The 20,101-nt window shown below is 44.6% G+C and overlaps 2 protein-coding genes across 6 annotated transcripts in view; both read left to right on the top strand.

The window, feature by feature from the left end:
- Positions 1 to 20,101, top strand: part of LOC126473502 (uncharacterized) — a 156,506-nt gene that overhangs the window by 27,467 nt on the left and 108,938 nt on the right. The gene's annotated exons all lie outside the window — the stretch shown is intronic.
- Positions 12,196 to 20,101, top strand: part of LOC126473479 (uncharacterized) — a 67,653-nt gene continuing 59,747 nt past the window's right edge. Inside the window, exons 1-2 of one of the 4 annotated variants that reach the window (XM_050100558.1) lie at positions 12,197 to 12,596; positions 16,207 to 16,524. In XM_050100558.1, the coding sequence (XP_049956515.1) occupies positions 12,248 to 12,596; positions 16,207 to 16,391 (534 nt within the window). In that variant the 5' untranslated portion in view covers positions 12,197 to 12,247 and the 3' untranslated portion in view covers positions 16,392 to 16,524. Of the gene's footprint in view, positions 12,597 to 16,206; positions 16,525 to 20,101 lie in introns of those variants that run through there. The other 3 variants (XM_050100573.1, XM_050100566.1, XM_050100582.1) reach the window with 3 other exon arrangements.

Here is a 20,101-nt window from a genome sequence, read left to right as displayed (position 1 = left end):
CTTTATTAGAATGTGAAAATGATCTAAAATTTCGCGTGGGTAACGAAGTGGAGTATCGAACTTGTAATTCGCGATGAAATTGTGAATGATCGAACTGTGTCAAATGGATACGCGCTCGAGTGTAACAGTAACTCTAAATACGACCACTTTCGCTATTTGTTTGCTTTCTGAATAAACATTATTCTAACAAAATAGCAACTATGTGGCCTATATCATTTATGGGTCGTTAATTTAGTTCCCGATATTGTTATTACTGTTATTATATGTTATGTTAACTTCGTATTTCGCAAACTTGCCATCAGCCAGACAATTTAACCAAAGGGACACAAGTGTGTTATTTAGGGCGTGTAATGCGACACGTGCGGTTAAACCCCCAAACGAATTTGAGCCAAGACATTTCGACGATGAGGAACCGCATGTGAGCCCGAACATCTTTGGGATGTTAGCTTGCATAGTCGAAAGTCTAGTGTCACGGTGAAAAGTAGGAAACGCAAACTACGTCTACAATAGACAAGCATCCTTTGTTGACTTCTAAAATTTGAAATTTTGTTTTATTTGCTATGCTTCCGTGTTGTCTTTTTGTTCTTGAGGCCTCTCACGCTCTTTCGCAGTTTTACAAATAAAGTGTGAGCTATTCCGTATTTTGCGAATGTAATGAAGTCTTATTTGTGACAGAATCTTTTCGCTTTATATAAAGTATTTTCAGAGATCAATGTAAGAAATGCAGCTTTCCTTACAGTTCGGGTTAGCTAGATCACAGACAGTTCTAAAATTTGAAACCGCCGTTACTACTTACGTTGTTTGGCACAGCTTTATCTCCATGCGTTCTTCTACAAACATCTCTTCGATTTTTAACACGCTGCACTACACTGACACACAATATTTGCTCGTACGTATTTTTTATACGGCCTATTTCATAGTTCCTATTAAAGGTTTATAAGTTCTTTCGATAAAATTTGGATACGGAATCCCTATTCGAAAACATACGGCTCGGGTATAAAATACGTTTGAAGATCGGATCGCTCTCTAATCTCCATCATTATGGTAGGCACACAAACTGAGAAAAGGGCGCCATCATCAGTCCCTGTTGTATCATGACATCACACGCCATTAACGTCCGACTACTGCGAGTAACTGGTATGTTCGCAGCTAAGGTGGTTGGCTGTAGTGATCCACGGACTCTAAACATTGTCCAGGCCACGGGCTCTAGCAGACAACGCTAGTCAAAACTTATTGTTTCCGCTGTGTGCGTATCGTGAAGCGAGAGATGTGAAAGCGATCCGATCTGCAAACTTATCTCTCATAGAAACGGTATATTTTCAGACATGGGTTCCCTGTCAAAACATTATCGGCCAATGTCCGCTCTACGACTAGACGCCTGTAACAGGAACTGTGAAACTCCGTATGTTTCCATAGTCATCTCGTGCACCTTGCATTCATCGCTTATAACGCGATATCCTTTTGTTGTTCCTCTGTTTGTGTTTTTAAAGAAAAATCACAATTATTACAATGGCCAGAGAAGGTGCTTCAAATAAAGTGAAAAACCTCTGATACAAATAAGACATCGTTACAGTCGCAAAACACGACACAACTACCATATAATTCGCAATATGTGTAGCTTTGTCTCTTAAATTATGCACTGCAGGCAGCCAGTACCATACTAACAAGCGCTAACTCTATAATCGCTACCTTTAAATTATACTGCTCGTTCCTTTCTTTGAATCTTTTACCGCAGTCTGCAAAATGTAATTTTTGCAAACTAATTCATTTTCAGAGTCCGATGCAGGCAAAGGTAATTGAAGGCACAGGGGACGTTCTAGGACGTATTCTCACTCCAAAGTCAGGATAGCTGCTAAAGCCAGGACGGCTCTGAAGAAGGCAGGTAGAAAACCAAAGTGGGCACTCTAGGAGTGACCGCATTCTTCAGTACAAGCGATTTCTGGCCTGGAAAACTTGACTCATGGCTGGGCCTACACATATTTTCTCTATAAGCACAATAAACAACATTAAACTTGTTAACTGTGTGTAGACATTTGGTGTTTGAATGTTATCCTTTTTGGGCTACTTCCTTCGACAAGTGTTTTTAATGTTTCATTAAAGTGTTGTACAACAGAAAAATCTCATCAGCTGAAGGAGGTGACAACTGAAGTGCAGAGAAAAAGAAGTACACATGCCTTCAACTAATGTTCCAATATTCAATAAAACCGTATATTTGAAGCTGAATACAGCAATAATTATTTGAGATGTATAAAACATTGGTGGACTTCTTGCCGCGTCAGTTCAAGGTAAAACCTCAAGCTTTCGACGATTACCTCCGTCGTCTTCGTCAGGAAACACTGTCAAAACAGCTGCTATGGTGGCCTTATGTAGCCCATAGACGCCTTCTGATTGGCCAGTAATTGCGTAATGCTGTCGCAGATGGTGTCAATGTCTACGCTGGTGGCACCACTGCTCCCGTAGTAGTGTAAACATTGCGTCGAATATCTCTGCCCCTTCTCTGTATCGAGAGTTCGCTTTCGTGCACCGCTAGGATTATATCCGCTGTCTTAAAGTTCCTGTCGCACACTCTTATTTCTGCAGCCCCTTTATGCACAGAATCCCAGTATATTGGAGCTTTGGACAAAACTTTTGCTTCATCAAAAAGTATTTTATGTTTGTGTGTGAGGCTGTGCTCAGCCACTGCATGTATCTCCATTTATCGACTGTTAATGTACCGCTGATGTTCTGCACAACCGTCGGAAACGGTGCGAATGAAATGCACGATGTAACTGCTACCGCGCCCATAACGAATGTTATAAATCCCAGACTGGGACTTTCCTTAACAGGTCGTACCATCTGCTTCATCTTCTTAGGAGGTCGTCTTTCTAAGACTCTGTCTGTTCTCGACACCGTTCCTCATAAGCGTCTTCTAACGAAACTGCGTGCCTATGGAATATCACCACTGGATTCGTGATTTCCTGTCAGAAGGTTCACAGGTCGTAGTAATAGACGCAAAGTCAAAGAGCAAAACAGAAGTAATATCAGGTGTTCCCCAAGGAAGTGTTGTAGGCCTTCTATTAACGACATAGGAGACAATCTGAGTAGCAAGTCTTAGATTATCTGCAGATGACGCTGTCATTTACTGTTTTGTAATGTTATCAGTCAGCTTTGGGTATCTCGAGTTCGTTTAAATTTGGCATGGTTTTTTCGTTGTTTCTGCAACTGTGTTCTGACCTGTTTTGTGTATCATTGGTGTCAGCTCCGTTTTTTGTTAATTTATTTGATATAAATCTCTGAATTGCTGTCGTTACTTTTACTCTAAATCCCAGCTACATCTGGTCTACATTTGCGTTGTTAATTTCCAAGGAGCGGAGATTGCCTCTCAGGACGCCCAAAGGAATGGTCATCTGGATATTTTAATATACATTTTTTCTCTTATTTTTGCTGAGTTTGGGAGTTACGGTATTCAGTCTCGCTTCTACAGCCCTTTCACTAACCCCTGTACCCGATTTGATGCTCGTTATTAGCTCAGAACTATTTTTGCTAAGAGGTCAAGTGTGTTTTCACAACCGTTTACTATTCGAGTGGGCTCATCAACTACTTACTCGAAATAATTTATATTGAGGATAAATTGAAGACACCACCAACTACACGTATAATTGTATGAGTCCGGTACGGGATTGAAATTAAACTCGTTTGCTTTGAACCATTCGGCAATTCAGTCACCTGAGGTGGGAGGTCAGTAAAAAGATCCAATTATTCAGGTTGTCGAGAATGACATCTAGCCATACTAACTTACAAGAACTGTGTGCTTCATTTTCACTACAAGGTAAAGTACTTTTAGCCGGCCGCTGTGGTCAAGCGGTTAAAGGCGCTACAGTCTGGAACCGCGCGACCGCTACGGTCGCAGGTTCGAATCCTGCCTCGGGCATGGATGTGTGTGATGTCCTTAGGTTAGTTAGGTTTAAGTAGTTCTAAGTTCTAGGGGACTGATGACCATAGATGTTAAGTCCCATAGTGCTCAGAGCCATTTGAACCATTTTTTTCAAATGGTTCTGATCACTATGGGACTTAACATCTGAGGTCATCAGTCTCCTAGAACTTAGAACTATTTAAACCTAACTAACCTAGGGTCATCACACACATCCATACCCGAGGCAGGATTCGAACCTGCGACTGTAGCGGTCGCGTGGTTCCAGATTGAAGCGCCTAGAACCACTCGGCCACTTGGGGGAAAAAAGTGTGTCTGATGAAATTGTGTGAGGGGCGGAGCGTAACAGGAACGCCAATATCTGTTGTGCCAAGTGCCACACTGGAGCCGTCCCACTACATGCTAAACGATGTTCATCAGTGTCCACTGTTGCGCAGCCTAAACATAGTGGAGTGTCTGCCAAATGAATCGCGTGCCGCCGTTGATTCGTTGCGAACTTCCTATTTATCACCACATACCATGTTGAGCGTACCGACGTTGGGAGGTAAACGTACCGTATAACGCGCCATATCTGTAGCCAGTTCTTGTCTGGGTACTTCTTTTCCAGGGTATTCCTGGGGCACCGGCGCAGTAAGAGTTGGTATACGTCTCGCGTCGTCGGTAGTCGTGTTGTTGGGAAGGAATCTCTGACATAGCTAAGCTCCAAAAAAAAAAAAAAAAAAAGACTGAAATGTGACAGCTTCGGTGAAATATGGCCCACATTGACTGGGGGCAGCACTGAAGTGGGCGCTAGTACATCGGCCAACGCACCCGAGATATTGCGAAATTGACCGCGCCACTGTCGGAAAACCGTACTGACGAATAACGCCCGTGCCTTTTCATATACGTTCACTAGACAAAGTCCACCCTCTCCAGGTGGTAGCGTAAGCGTTGTGTATCGGATCTTAAACCGGTGTCCCACACTCACGTAGGTTCCGAAAGTTGCTTGTATCCGTGATGCCATTGTGCGCGTTAAAGACAGGACATGCGCTACGTGAGTGAGTCTCGGTGCTAGGTATACGTTAACATAGGTCACCCTCTGAATCATATCCAACGCTCTTAATTTCTGTAACAGCACCATTGTCCGCATCAGCTTCAATATGCATCGGTAGTTATCCGCTGCTGTCCGCTGTACATCCGTGTGGAACGTAATACCTAGGCATTTTATGGTCTTAACTAAGATGAGCGGGCCTTCCTCCCCCGGTTGTAATCCTCGACCGACATTCATGCAGCGTGATTTTTGTAGATTAAGCACGCTTCCTGCCGCCATCCCGTATCGCTGTATCCATCCCAACGCCGTACGTACTTCTTCGCCTGTCCGTGCCACCAGCATCACATCGTCAGCATAAGCGCGGCAATGAAAGGTCAGTTGTGGCAACGGCACTCCCTCCAACCGTCTTCGGAGACCATATAGACAGGGTTCCAAGGCCATTGCATACAAAAATATCGAAAGGGGGCAACCTTGACGAACTGACCTTGAAATAACAATGTAGTCAGTGCCCCGTCCATTCACCGAGACCTTTGATCGTACGCCGTGTAACAGTCGCATGATCACTAGGATGAAGGCCTGTGGGATTCCCAATCTGCCCATCACCGCATGCAAAAAGGTATGATCCACTCTGTCGAACGCATGATCGAAGTCAATAGCGACGAGTGCCCCACGCACTCGGCATGCCGCTGCTAATGCGATGATATCTCGGTAGTCACCGAGCGCCGTATGTACGTTACTCTTACCGCCGATGCAAGTTTGACCTATGAGAAGTCTATCAGAAAGTGAAGACCGCAGGCGAGCCCCAAGGATGCGCGCGAAAATCTTATAGTCGCAGTTCAAGAGAGTGAGTGGTCTATGATCTCCTGGATTTCTGCCACCGCGTGGTTTGGGTATTGGGATGATGATACCCTCCGTGAATCCGGCAGGTATCTCAGTCTGCGGTAACAGGAGTTCGTTTTACATCTGAATCCAGGTCCGTCCCATGAGGTATGCAAAGGCGCGGTAAAATTCAATTGGGAAGCCGTACTGTCCTGGGGACTTGTTCGGAGCCCCCCTGGCAATTGCGTCTGTCAGCTCGTCCTCTGTTATCGCTGTGATGAAAGTCTCTGCATCCAGTGGTGGCCCTCTATCTGGCATTTCCGAGATGACATCATGTAGTGTCTCGTGGTTCACATGTACAGGTCCATATAACTGGCGGAAATAATCGGTAAACACATGCGCAATATCACGCTGGTGCACAAGTTGCTGGCCAGTTTCAGAGATTAGTTCCCTGATCAATGTCCTGCGTCGTCGTTGGCGTTCACGTACCACGTGGTGCATGGAGGGGGTTTCGGCAGCAACTGTGTCCGCCAATCTCGCCCGGATCATTATACCTTCCATTCTTAGTCTCGTCAGCTGTAATAACTTGGCTTTTATCCAGCGCATGGCAGTGTGCCTTTCCGGCGATGGTTGTTGGGTCATCAGCTCCCTCAGGGTTGTAAAATAAAAATCAGCCGTCGTGCGGTTCCACTGCGATTTGTCCTGCCCGTGTCGTATCAACGTTCTCCGTAACGTTGGTTTTGCGCATTTAACCCACCACTGGAGAACCGAGGTGTATGCTCGTTGGCGGCGAACGCAGGTCTCCCAGGCCGCCTCTATCGACCGGTGACATTCAGTGTCGCGTAAAAGTGCACAATTCATATTCCAGTAACCCTTACTCCGCCATATCTTCTGACGCGTTAGTGAAATCGTACAGACGTACGCCATACGATCCGTAAAAGCCGCTGGCCAGATTTCGGCATCCAGTATCGTCGTCCGTAGAGCTCGTGTCACATACACGCTATCAAGTCTACTCGGCGAGTGTCCCGTGACAAACGTATAACCCGGTCTGTCACCACGCTGCAGTTCCCAGGTATCCAGAAGCGCCATTTCGGTAATCAACGCACGCAGTTCCATGCATGGCACATAATGAGGTACTTGGTCCTTTTTGTCGACGACACAATTAAAGTCGCCGCCCACTATATAGTTATCAAAGCGTCCAGCGAACAACGGTGCTATCTCTTCGGTGTAAAAAGTCGCACTTTCTCTTCGTTTTGTGGAGCCAGATGGTGCGTATAAATTAATGAAACGAACGCCGTCGACAGTGATCGTTATGCCACGTGCCGAAGGGAGAGACCTGACGTCCTCCACTCCTATTCCTTCCCTGGTGAGAATCGCCACACCGCATCCACTTTCATCGTGCACTGAATAATGTGCCTCGTAACCGTAGAACTCTGGCGGCGATGTGAAACGCACTTCTTGTAGGAGAACAATATCCACGTCCGCAGCGCGTAACATAACTTTCAGCATTTGAATTTTAAGCGGTGTCCGTATGCCATTAATGTTTATCGTGGCAATGCGGTACGCCTGGCTTGTGTTCATCAGTTGTAGGGCGGTGTCATTAAGCGTCTATCTGCACCCCCGGCGCTCCTCAACACACTAAGTTGGTCAACATTTCCCGACCCCTCCCGGCCTCTGGCCAGGACTATCCTCAATCGTCGCGTTCGTATTTTCATCCTGTTCCTATTGGTCCATTTCTTGCGCCCAGTCCCCCAGCATATTTTCGGAACTGGTCGAAGGATGGGAGGTAACGTTGTCATCGCTCTGATGTGGGACAGTTGACATCTCCACTTCCGCCTTCCGGTCACCAGAAGGAGAGTTCAAGTTATCGTCGCTGTGTAGTTCCTGCATCGTCATCTCGGTACCTGTTGAATCCACTGGTCTCAGGTCGATACTGTCGTTGTCATCCACTGTCCCCTCGGGAATATGGCTATCGTCAGCAGAAGTCAGTCGACGCTTCTTTCTACTCTTCGGCGAACGCTGTTTCCGTTGCCTTGCTTCCGAATCGGCTGTTTGGGTTGCGTATCCTCCGTCTTGGGCCTGGCCTATCACGCTCTCGGTGGAAGCACTAGCAGCCACCACGGATGAGCCTGGAGCGGCCGTCAGCTGCATCTCTTGTGTGGTGTCCTGTGTCTACTGTGGTGGAACCGGTGGTCGGAGTTCCAGTCCGTTAGTGTCCATGTTCTCTATAGGGGGCAGCTGCTGGTGCCCATCGGAAATCTCCCTCACGTCGCCTCTCAGGGCTTCCACAAAGGTCAACGGTAAGACAGTCGTCTGTTGTGGCGTCTGAACGTCATCCCGTGGAGTTTGCACTAAACGTCGCTGGAGGCATTCCGAGCGGACATGACCTTCTTTCCCGCACCCCGAGCAAGTGCGAGGTTGCCCATCATAGATTATAATCGCTCGACAACCTCCTATGTACAAATAAGAGGAGACGTGCTTGCGCAGTTCTATCCGTATTTGTCTCACCCCATTTAAAACGGGGTACGTGGTAAAACTCGTCCATTTTTCGGCCACATGGGATAGAACTGTACCGTATGGTCGAAAGGCGTCGGTAAGAAGTTCAGACGGTACCTCAAAAGGAAGTTCGAAGACTCGTATAGTGCGGATCCCCATTCCCGCGTGACCGACTGTAACCGCACCAACATTCCCGTCGGCATGACAGAAACGATACCCGTTCGGTGATCGTTGTAGAAGTCTTTCGCAAGCAGCCTCGTCAACAAGCTTGACATAGACGACGCTTGAAACGAGCGATAAATTGATTCCCACGATTTCCTGTGGATCGATTTTTACCTCTTCTCTGAAGAAACGTTCAATCTCGTGTGCCTTTGGTCGTGTATAGTCGTTCGCAAAACTGAACTTCAAAGTCGTTTTTCTGTACGAGTGTGCCATCTCGTTCTAGACTCACAACACCGCACACGGTAAGCTGCTCCGGCGTAAACAAACAGGCGCGCGCCCCACAGCGCGGCCGGCAGGCAACACGGTCCGCACTGTGTCACTGGCGAAGGCAGACTGCCAACTGAGCTACCCAAGCACGACTCACGACCCGTCCTCACAACTTTACTTCAGCCAGTACCTTGTCTCCTACCTTCCAAACTTCACAGAAACTTCAGGCACACAGTTTTAATCTGTCAGGAAGTTTCATATCAGCGCACACTCCGCTCCAGAGTGAAAATCTCATTTATAAAACATAAGTCTTAATTTGAGGAAGAAAGTTCTGAGAATGTTTGATGGTACTAGAGTGAGCTCTAGAGAGTAAAAATGGTAGAAAAAGACTGAGACTGGAATATATCAAGCAAATAATTGAGAGGACATAGGGTCGGCTTAGGAGACGAATTCGCGGGGCGCCGCATCAAACCAGTCAGAAGACCCACGACTGAAACGAGAGTGAGAGAGAGAGGCAATACCAGCACAGAGGAAGAGAGAGAGAGAAACAGAATTTCTCATTACATTTCATGTAAGGTTAGTGTCATATTGGAGCTGCAACACTCTTACAGCTCTTTGCTGTTCTTTATCCATGTAAACGATTTAGGTGACAGACTTAGCAGCCGTCTTACGTTGTTTGTGTTTAGATGATGCTGTCGTTTACCGACTAGTAAAGTCATCTGAAGATCAAGACAAATTTCAGAACGATCTAGAAAAGATATCTGTATGGTGCAAAAATTGGCAATTGACCCTAAATAATCAAAAGTGTGAGGTCTCCACATGAGTGGTAAAAGAAATTAGTTCGATTACATGATAATTCAGTCAACCCTAAAAGCCGAAATTCAACTAAATGCGTAGGAATTACAATTACAAGCAACTTAAATTGGTAGGAACACAGAAAATATTGAGAAGAAGGCTAACCAAAGACTGAGTCCGCGTTCTGTTGGCAAGACACTTAGAAAATGTAAAGAATCTACTAAAGGTGACTGCCTACAATACGCTTGTCGGTCCTCTTTTACAACACTACTGCACGGTGTGGGATCCTCACCAGACAGGGTTGACGGAGTACATCGCTAGAGTTCTAAGAAGGGCATCACGTTTTGTATTATGATATCGGATATATCATTAAAACAAAGGCGGTTTTCATTGCGGAGGAACCTTCTCCCGAAATTCCAACCATCAGTTTCCTCCTCCGAATGCGAAAATATTTTGTTGACACTGTCCTACATAGGGAGAAACGATCATCATAATAAAACAAGGGAAATCAGAGCTCGCACGGAAAGGTATAGGTGTTCGTTTTTTTCACACGCTGTACAACATCGGAATAATAGAGAATTGTTGTGACGGTGGTTCGATGAACACTCTGCCAGGCACTTAAATGTGATTTTCAGAGTATTCGTGTAGATGTAGATGTAGATGTAGATGCAGATGTACGGTTTTCGAATACTATCATTACCTGGCGGGGCTTTGTGTGTTTATGATTACCTACCGCGATTGGGCAATTTCGATTTTAATTCATTTAATTGTGGTCATAGGCATAGAAAACCTACATCAACAATCACTTGTTCCGCAAATAGTCTTTAAAAAAGCACACCATATAAACATTGTAGTCTACTAATATTTTGTTCATGTCAGCAAATAAAATAGACGTAATCGACGTTGTTAAATAATGAAAAAGGGAGGCAAGTTTTGGCTAATATACAGGGTGCGTCAAAAAATGTATACACACTTTGAAGGGTCATAGAAAATTTATTTCCCATTCTACAATGTTAAATTTCTGAAAATGGAAAGTTTAAAGTACGATTGGAAAAAGAAATGTACTTTTCAAATGTGATAAATATTCAAACTGGTGGCCTTCAGCTTCAATACATTTCTGAGTACCAGTCACTACTGATTCCATACATCGTACCAAAGTGTCCAATGAGATTTCTGCACACACCGCCTGAATCTCATTCAAAAGTATGTCCAGGTTACGTGGTTTACGTTTGTACACTTCATCTTTTACTGTGCCCCAGAAGAAGAAATCCAGCGGCGTGAGGTCTGGAGAGCGTGCAGGAAACTCGATTGGTCCCCTGCGTCCTATCCACTGGTCTGGGACATTGTGATCCAGGTATGCTCGTACGTCCCTGTGCTACTGCGGCGGGACGACATCTTGTTGGCAATAAAACTCACCATTACCGTATAATGCACGAATGGCAGGGAATATGATGTCAGCAAGCATTGTTAGGTACGTTTCTCCAGTAACACTACCTTCAAAGCGGAAAGGCCCAATGAGTCCCCTTGCAGACAAACCACACCACACATTTACACCAGGCAAATTCACAGCCTTTTCAACTGTAATGTGAGGATTATCTTCAGCCCAGTATACACAATTGTGCCTATTGACAGTTCCATTGAGTTTGAATTGGGCTTCATCCGACCAAATTATGCTACCCATAAATCCAATTTCACGTCTCACCATCTCCTTAACCCATTCACAAAATTCTAATCTTCGATCTGGATCGTCGTCACTTAGCTGTTGCACCAGCCTTGGAATGTGCACACGAAACTTGCCTTTCTTCAGAATGCGTAGCACATTACCAGCACTTACATTACTCTCACGTGCCGCTTGCCTTGAAGATTTTTGAGGCGAACGCTGAAACAGTTCCAAGACCGCAGTTGTGGAATCATCACTTGTACCTGTATGAGGTCGCCCTGATCGACCTTTATGCACATCACACACTGTTCCATGAATTTTGAATTTGTCTCGTAGACGTGTAATTGTTAACTTTGAAGGTGGTCCTGTACCATACTCATTCTCCACCGTCTTCGAACCGCAGCTACATTCTCAAACTTCCATTACCACTTAATTATCTGCTTCCGCGCTTCAAAGCTCAAACGCACGTCTGCCATGTTGCAGTTACTTCCTTGCCACTGCTGCTACTTCTTGAAGAAACATAACATTACTTTCTCACAGATATTTAACCTTTTAGAACGTGAAATAAATTGTCTATGACAGTTCAAAGTGTGTACACATTTTTTGACGCACCCTGTATAGAGCTTGGTGGAAAATGAACATGAATTTAAACAACTTACTGAGATTGGTGCATTCACGAAGAAACTCTTACTTGCACCAAAATGGAAGAGTATAGCATTTTGTACTCTTTATCTAATTTTGTTGTGTGTCCTGTTTCAGATCGTTTTGAACTGATCAACACGGTTTGTAACAGTGGAGTTTTGCACAAATCTTGTACGGACCAGTGGATATTTCCGTAAATCGTAATTAACTCGTTCTTTCAAATAAGTTATATTACCACTACTAACAAGGAGGCTCAGTCGCTAGCCTCGGCTGTAATAGCAGCAGATAAACGACAATCGCAGTTACTCCGATTTTTGTTTTCCTCAACCTGTGTACTGCTAATTAGCGTCACCTTCAGCTTAGTGGGACATCACTGATTAGGAAACGTTACTTACTATATAAGGTAGTGTGCAACTCGTCGACTTTCACAGTTGTCTTCACAATATACGTATACGGAGACTTGCCCATGACAGCAATGAGCAGCAAATTGGTAATAATTCTGTTTGGCGCGTGCTTGCTCGTGCTACATGCACCTTACGCTGCTGCCCAGGAGATAGGTATTCCCGGATTCTCTTTTGGGCCAGTGGGTGGTGACGATGGTGCTCAAGAGATAGACATCCCCGAATCCCTTCCAGAGACAGTGGATGGCGGCGATGGTGCTCTGCAGATAGGCATTCCCGGCGATGGTGACTTTGGAGGCGAGCTGCCTACTGGAATCGGGCCAGTCATCGAAACGAGCAGCGAGGGCAGCAATTCTACAGAACAGTCGACAACCGAGACCGAGGCCGAGGCGGAGGCCTCTACCACCGAACAAGGTACGTCGACTCAGTTACAGCTGTGTTTTGGATAGTGCTGGCAGAAGGCGGACGTAGGGAAAGAAGGCGCGTACACCAATGGCTGAATCATCACTGCCCATTCTGGCAAATTCTGGCATCTTCCTTTCCTGTGGTGGTTAGCGGAGGGGGTTTGGCATTGATTTGCTTACACCGGTGGAAAATTTGTTATATGTGTATGCAAGTTACGGGAATGATTGTGTAGAATGCTTGTTCATAGTGATGCTGGTTTCTTCTGCCGTGGATGAATATCTGAATGAAGCGACAGTGAGAAATGCCGAAACTTACACTGGTATTATTGAATGGCAATGAATGGGATGCCAAGTTAAATAGTTCAAGCCGACGGACGGATCAACATCAACTGTACCTCATGATTTCATCCGATGAACCGAGAACGAGAGGCACTAGTCAAGACTCGGAAAACCCATAAGTAGGAACACCGGAGCTCTGCTATGTTTTCTCTGCTAACTCTAAATCACTAAAGAAAAATTCGGAGAATGGTTCCGCCAAGGAGTCCGCAATTCATTTCCGTCATTCTTGCACGCAACGTGCGTGTTGGTTCAAATACATGAGTACCATAAACCTGTATACTTTGTCCAATTTGCAGATTCAAATGCCATTATCATGACTGTTTTTAACTTCTGTGATACTTATGTTACTGAACATAGGGGCTCTTGTATGAAAGGATTACATGCCGATTAATACAATATTTTCTAAAGTGCAGATGAAGTAATAGTAAAAACTAGAGTGGTCAAAGTTAGCATGGATCTGGGGATACACTGACTTTCCTCTACTTTCTCTACTGTCACTACCATTCCACTGTTGGTTCTCACTTCAAAAACACAATGAAACTTTGACCACCCACAAATAAAAACATTGATCTTAAGTTTTTTAAGTGTTTTATTACGCCTTAAATAAGAGCAAACCCAGTATGGTATATAAATCAAACAGTGTGCTCCATTTTCAAAATTATAAATATAACGATAGGTATTGGGTTGGAGTATCACATTCATAGCTTTAATTCTAGTTGAGTGTAATTCCTTCGCTTTCATCCCTCTTAAACGTAAATCCTTATTTCAAAACATCCGTTGCAATTAGAGTTAAGTTTACCTGTTCTTCATTTATCGAGTCATTATCTGACACTTGTGGCAAAACAAACATCATTGCTTGTTTCTGAATATATTTGACATTGCTTGCTGCATCTGTATCACACCCTGAACCACAATAAATTGTATATTTGAGCAATATATGACTGACATGTATTTTTCTTACTTATGGGCACATTAACAGTTACAGATCAGCCTTCATCTGAATACTGATGGTTAATGTTCGTATTCCTTAGTCCCATACTGTCATTGGCGGCAATACTGTTTAACAAATTGTATTTACGTAGAAATAATGCGCATGACCACAGAAGTCGTAATATGCTGGCAGATATATAAAACTGAACAAAAAGCAAATCCGTAGTCTACTTCTAGAATTAATCCAGTAACATACATGATATAGATAAAAACTCCGATAGCTTTGCAGTTAAATGATATCGGTGTATTCTGCACAGCCAGATTTTAACAAAAAAATGGTTCAAATGGCTCTGAGCACTATGGGACTTAACTGCTGTGGTCATCAGTCCCCTAGAACTTAGAACTACTTAAACCTAACTAACCTAAGGACATCACACACATCCATGCCCGAGGCAGGATTCGAACCTGCGACCGTAGCAGTCCCGCGGTTCCGGACTGCGCGCCTAGAACCACTAGACCACCGCGGCCGGCCCAGATTTTAACACCTTTTTTCCTTTGCAGTTGTAAGTCCCAATAGGTTCGCCAACTATTGCGCAAGAAAATCGGCTGTACATGGTGCCATCTAGCGTATAGTGATGGGACTTCACCAACAAACACTATATGGTGAACACGCAACTGACAGCCAGCAGATTGTAACACTTTTGGTGTATGAGTGGTCGAATCAACCACGGCAATCAAAGTATAGACATTTTACGGGATTGTAATACCGCATTACAACTGCTTTGCACAGAACATTCGTGATACCCTTCGTATACTGCTTATTCTCAGACTCCACATACGACCTCGGTGCAGATCACGTTTACTCATACTTAGTGCAACACTCAACAACTTCTGTCTACACAAATGCAAATGAAATCGTCCACGCTGCGGAACAGTGCCAACTGAAATGATCGTCTATCTGGAATTTGTGCTTCTCAAACTCTGAATAAAACGCTGAGATCTTGCTTTATTAGTAAGATGTCAAGCTAGAGACACTGACGTCTTTCTGGTTATACCTAAGTGTATACTGCCATCTTATGTCCCCTTACAGAAAAGACAGCAGTTTCGAAAACTTTCCTCTGTAACGGGATTCGATCCGAGTACCTCCAGGTCTAGCGCTTCCGTACTAAAGCGACCTCGGTTACGGAGGTGGTAATGAATACTAAACAGCCGCAGAGCATAAGAATACTTTCTAGTGTATGTCGCGAACACCAAGGGTGCAACACCAGAATATTCACAATAAAATCTGTAATGGAATGTATGAGGAAGTATTAGATTCTGCAGACATCCATAAATATAGTAAACCAAATTATTATGACTATGAAGAAATGGATTTACACATGCATGACGGCAGTCATATCTCTAGCATCACGAACAGAAATAAAAACCGCAGAGTGCAATAACGTTACGAGAATGTATTTTGTTTACTTTCGAAAACTTGTAATCATGCATTATTTTAAATGTTCATTTTAAAACATCTTCAGTCTTAAATTACGCTTCCCTTGAGTTTAGCTTATTAATGTTAGTTCTCATTATCTTTTGAGCTAGGGATTTTTTGTCATGTCGTCATTGCACAATATCCTGCAGCACGGCTTCCCCTATACAGAACAGATTGCTGTGGTGAGTAAGTTCTTTGTATATCGGTTCAAGTATTACTAATGGAGCTTAGCCACTAAAAAGAGTGATGAGAGCCAACAGGGCTTTTAAGCTGTGAACTGAGGCTAATGATTAAAACTTGTGTTCAGCTATCATACTGGTTCACTACCAGAAATGTTTTTCGAAGTCGAAAGTATTGCAAAGAACTAGGAAAGTCTTCAATGAATCAGAGACTGTGCATAGTTACAGACGGTGAAGGAAGCAAGAAAAGAAATGCCAACACACTTTTCAAGGAATCGTTACAGCATTTCTCTGTACGCTTGAGCGAAACCTGTTGAATATGAATCCTTCGTATTTCGGTTCATGAATTGAGAGTTTGGTACACAGTTGAAGGTGGTCTTTCTGGGACATTAAGTACTACAGCCTCAAAAACGAGACACTATATGCCGCGTCTGCACCTAATAAGAAAAGTGCTACTAGAACTCTAAAAAACTACTTGTTGTGTTTGTTTCTTCTAAAATGAAGTGAGTCCAACATGTCACATACATTATCGGCTATAATTGGAGGCAGTTTCTCACTAAGTAACAATCACAGATCGTAGTGTTGCAACATGCCAACGAATATAGCTTGTTTATACCCTTATATCCACTAAGTACTTCACTCCTAAAATTATAAATATTGTAAAAGAAATTTAAAATTTTTGACCTCATTTTCAGAATCCCGTGTTGGCAAAGGCAACTCGAGGCACATTGCAAACTCAAGGACTGCATCTCACGCCAAAGCCAGGACAGCTGCTAAAGCCAGGACAATAGCCAAAGCCAGGACAATAGCCAATGCCAGGACAGCTGCCAAAGCCAGAACAGCTGCCACGAAGGCAAGCAGAGCAGTGCACAAAGCGTGATCACAGCTTCAACCTGGATTCTGCGTCTCCATGTTATCAACTAATAAATGATTAACTTGTGTTGTGTATCCTGATTTGGGCAGGTTATTTCTCCAAGTGATTTTGAAGTAAAGATCTTGTTTAACGGAAGAAACAGTGTCGCTACATTTCTAATAAATTTGTACCCCTGAAAGAGATATCAACCAAGATACATATCCACAGATTGTAAATGAGTTACCCCACTCGAGCATTGAACGAGAACATTAACACTTCGATTTCAGTAACGAAGGAAGACGAAGAGAGGTTGAGTCACTCTTTAGTTTTATTCGTATTACCGTTTCGACTTTTGTTACAGGTCTCTTTCAAATCCAGTACCTAATTATTGCGAGACTAATTTCGTCAGCAGTGGGCAGATTCAGAGTATGTCCACCTTCTTTCGTTATATTAAAAGCGTTCTCAGTGTCCTCAGACGTCATTTCCTCAACTTTGGCTTTCTTTTATCACGAGAATGAGCGCCATTATGTTCTCTAGTAGGCATGCGACACGCTACGAAAGTGTACAGAATGTACTAGAAGGAAACGTCAATATTCAGAAATATGAGGGGAACGATCATTCGAAGCCAAAAGGCTAGTAAACATGGGCTCTAATACACATGCCGGCCGAAGTGGCCGTGCGGTTAAAGGCGCTGCAGTCTGGAACCGCAAGACCGCTACGGTCGCAGGTTCGAATCCTGCCTCGGGCATGGATGTTTGTGATGTCCTTAGGTTAGTTAGGTTTAACTAGTTCTAAGTTCTAGGGGACTAATGACCTCAGCAGTTGAGTCCCATAGTGCTCAGAGCTATTTCAACCATTTCTAATACACATGCCTTAAGATCTAGGAGTATTAGTTCGTTTTCATTACCATGCAACTCACTTCTTTTGCAGAACGAGTGCCCACAGCACTTAATGTACGCGCTTTAGAGAACATGTTTACTAGACTATTATTTCTTGTTTTGAGGCTCTAGGCGTTTCATTCCGGAACCGCGCGACTGCTAAGGTCGCAGGTTCGAAGCCTGCGTCGGGCATAGATGTGTGTGATGCCCTTACGTTAGTTTGGTTTAAGTAGTACTAAGTTCTAGGGGACTGATGACCTCAGATGTTAAGCCCCATAGTGCTCAGAGCCATTTGAAAGATTTCGTGTTTTGTTCCATATTACCTGCACCCGAAGTACGGAAATCAAAGAGCTTGAGCAGAAGAGATTTGTTTCGAAGTACTGACAATGAGGAAAAGCTCGAGGCTCCCACCGTATGCATTTTAGAACCCATGTTTACTGGACTTTTTTGATCTTCGTGTCCTAGACAGTGGTCACTCAATATGTGTTGCTCTTCCCGCTCCTTACATACGCTACCAGACCTGGTAACAATACCAAAAACGAACAACACGAAAGCACTGTGGAAGCCGCCCTACGTCTCACAGAGAATTGCAATTGCGATCATTTACATACTCTCTGATGTATCACACCCAACATCGTCCCTAATATGTTTTAGCTAGTCAAGTCTTGATGTGCCATTTGCAATTTCCGCATCGAATGCTCTTTCTAGCGCCACGTCTACAACTCCAGATACCGTAAAAGATCACATTAAGAGCCCCCGCTTTCTCTTGAGACTCTTCTACTGACGTGGCTCTGAGCACTATGGGACTTAACTTCTGAGGTCATCAGTCCCCTAGAACTTTATCACAAACCATAATAATTATACAGTATTAACCCACTTCCTTATCTGATTAGTGGGTCATAATAATTATACAACTGGATATTATGTTGCAGCTAATTACAGTTTTCACGTGAGCTACAGTGAGTATTACATACAATGGGCGTTTAATATTAGTACCTAGGACTTATATCTATTTCTTATAACTAGTTCCTATCACCTACAGCGTCACATGTGTGCCAGTGAGACATAAACCTACTTTGATAGCCTTGCTCATCGAGCTAAACCCGAAGAGCGTGCCCCTGGCACTGGGCAGCCCACGATGTTGATTCGCTGCAGTTCCCTACCATAATTTTCCTAAACTAAGTCCTGCAAACTAACTTATCCTACGGCATATCCGGTGCATGTCCTTATCGGTAGCATTGACCCCCATTCCCCCTAATCCTGCACGGGCGGATTCCCACTATGATGGAAAGTCGGCCAGTCCACGCACAGGCGGTATGGGAATAGGGCTCTGCACGCAATCTGTGTTGGGTGTCTCAGTTATTTAGTTCATGTCCCTCAAGTACTCTGTTAAAACTTTCCGTGATACCTCGCTGGCCAATGTATTTAGCAGTTGGAAAGTGTCCTCACGTCTAAGCAGTTGATATGTGTCGTGGTTTGGAAGTCTGTCTCAAAATGTAGTCGCAACATGATTGAAGGGAGGCACTCGTAAACCACATGTTCGGGAGTACCCTCTGATACGCCACAGTCACTCGCGGGTGTAGCCCTCTTCCCAAATCGACATGGATCATTCCTCGTGTTGGCTCAAAGTATTTCATGTCCAAACGCTCCGTCACATCTGGTATGAACTGGAAAAATCTACGTCCAGTTTCTTCTACCTCCCAAGACCCCTGCCAAAGTTCCTCCCCTCGTTTCCTTATTTCCCTTTTGTCCTCCACCCTCGCACCCATGATGTCTACAATTTCCTCATAATTCCCCTTTTTTGCTCAGTGACAAGCCGCTTGTTCCCTTATTTTGATGTACAGAGGGCAGAGCCCCATTATGACTAATAGGATCCCCAATGGAGATGTTCTGTAGGCCCCCACAGATCTCAATACCATACTTCTGTGCACCCTTCTCACTGTCATGGCGGGCACAACCCTCGTGGGATCCCGCAGAACTTAGAATTACTTAAATCTAACGAACGTAAGGACACCACACACATCCATGCCCGAGGCACTATACGAACCTGCGACCGTAGCGGTCGCGCGGTTCCAGACTATAGCGCCTAGAACCGCTCGGCCACCGCAGCCGGCTCTACAGACGTGTTTTGCCATCTATTCCTTTCCACAGTACATCTGCACACTTAATTCTTAGCATCCTTTGCAACACCACGCTTCAGATGCTCACAAAATGGTCCAAATGGCTCTGAGCACTATGGGACTTAACATCTGTGGTCATCAGTCCCCTAGAACTTAGAACTACTTAAACCTAACTAACCTAAGGACAGCACACAACACCCAGCCATCACGAGGCAGAGAAAATCCCTGACCCCGCCGGGAATCGAACCCGGGAACCCGGGCGTGGGAAGCGAGAGCGCTACCGCACGACCACGAGATGCAGGCTCAGATGCTCACAGTTTCTCTTCTTCCGGATTTAAAAAGCAGTGCATGTGTTGACTATTTTATGGTGCTGCCACCGCGATGCGATGCTATCACACCGCAAACTGTCCAGCTAGAGCGGCCGCCCTTTCGCCTCACTCACACAGCCATCACCCGGGGTGTCTCTTCTCTGATGTACGAGACGTTCAAATGGTTCAAATGGCTCTGAGCGTTATGGGACTCAACTGCTGAGGTCATAAGTCCCCTAGAACTTAGAACTACGTAAACCTAACTAACCTAAGGACAACACACACATCCATGCCCGAGGCAGGACTCGAACCTGCGATCGTAGCGGTCGCGCGGTTCCAGACTGTAGCGCCAGAACCGCTCGGCCACCAGCGGCCGGCTGTACGAGACGCTCGTTTAGTATTCAGGTTAGTGTATATGACTAACGAGCTTG

Source organism: Schistocerca serialis, chromosome 1 (assembly GCF_023864345.2).
Source record: "Schistocerca serialis cubense isolate TAMUIC-IGC-003099 chromosome 1, iqSchSeri2.2, whole genome shotgun sequence".
Classification (NCBI taxonomy): Eukaryota; Metazoa; Arthropoda; class Insecta; order Orthoptera; family Acrididae; genus Schistocerca; species Schistocerca serialis.
Note: the sequence above shows the minus strand (reverse complement) of the source record. Positions and strands in the feature narration are given on the sequence as shown.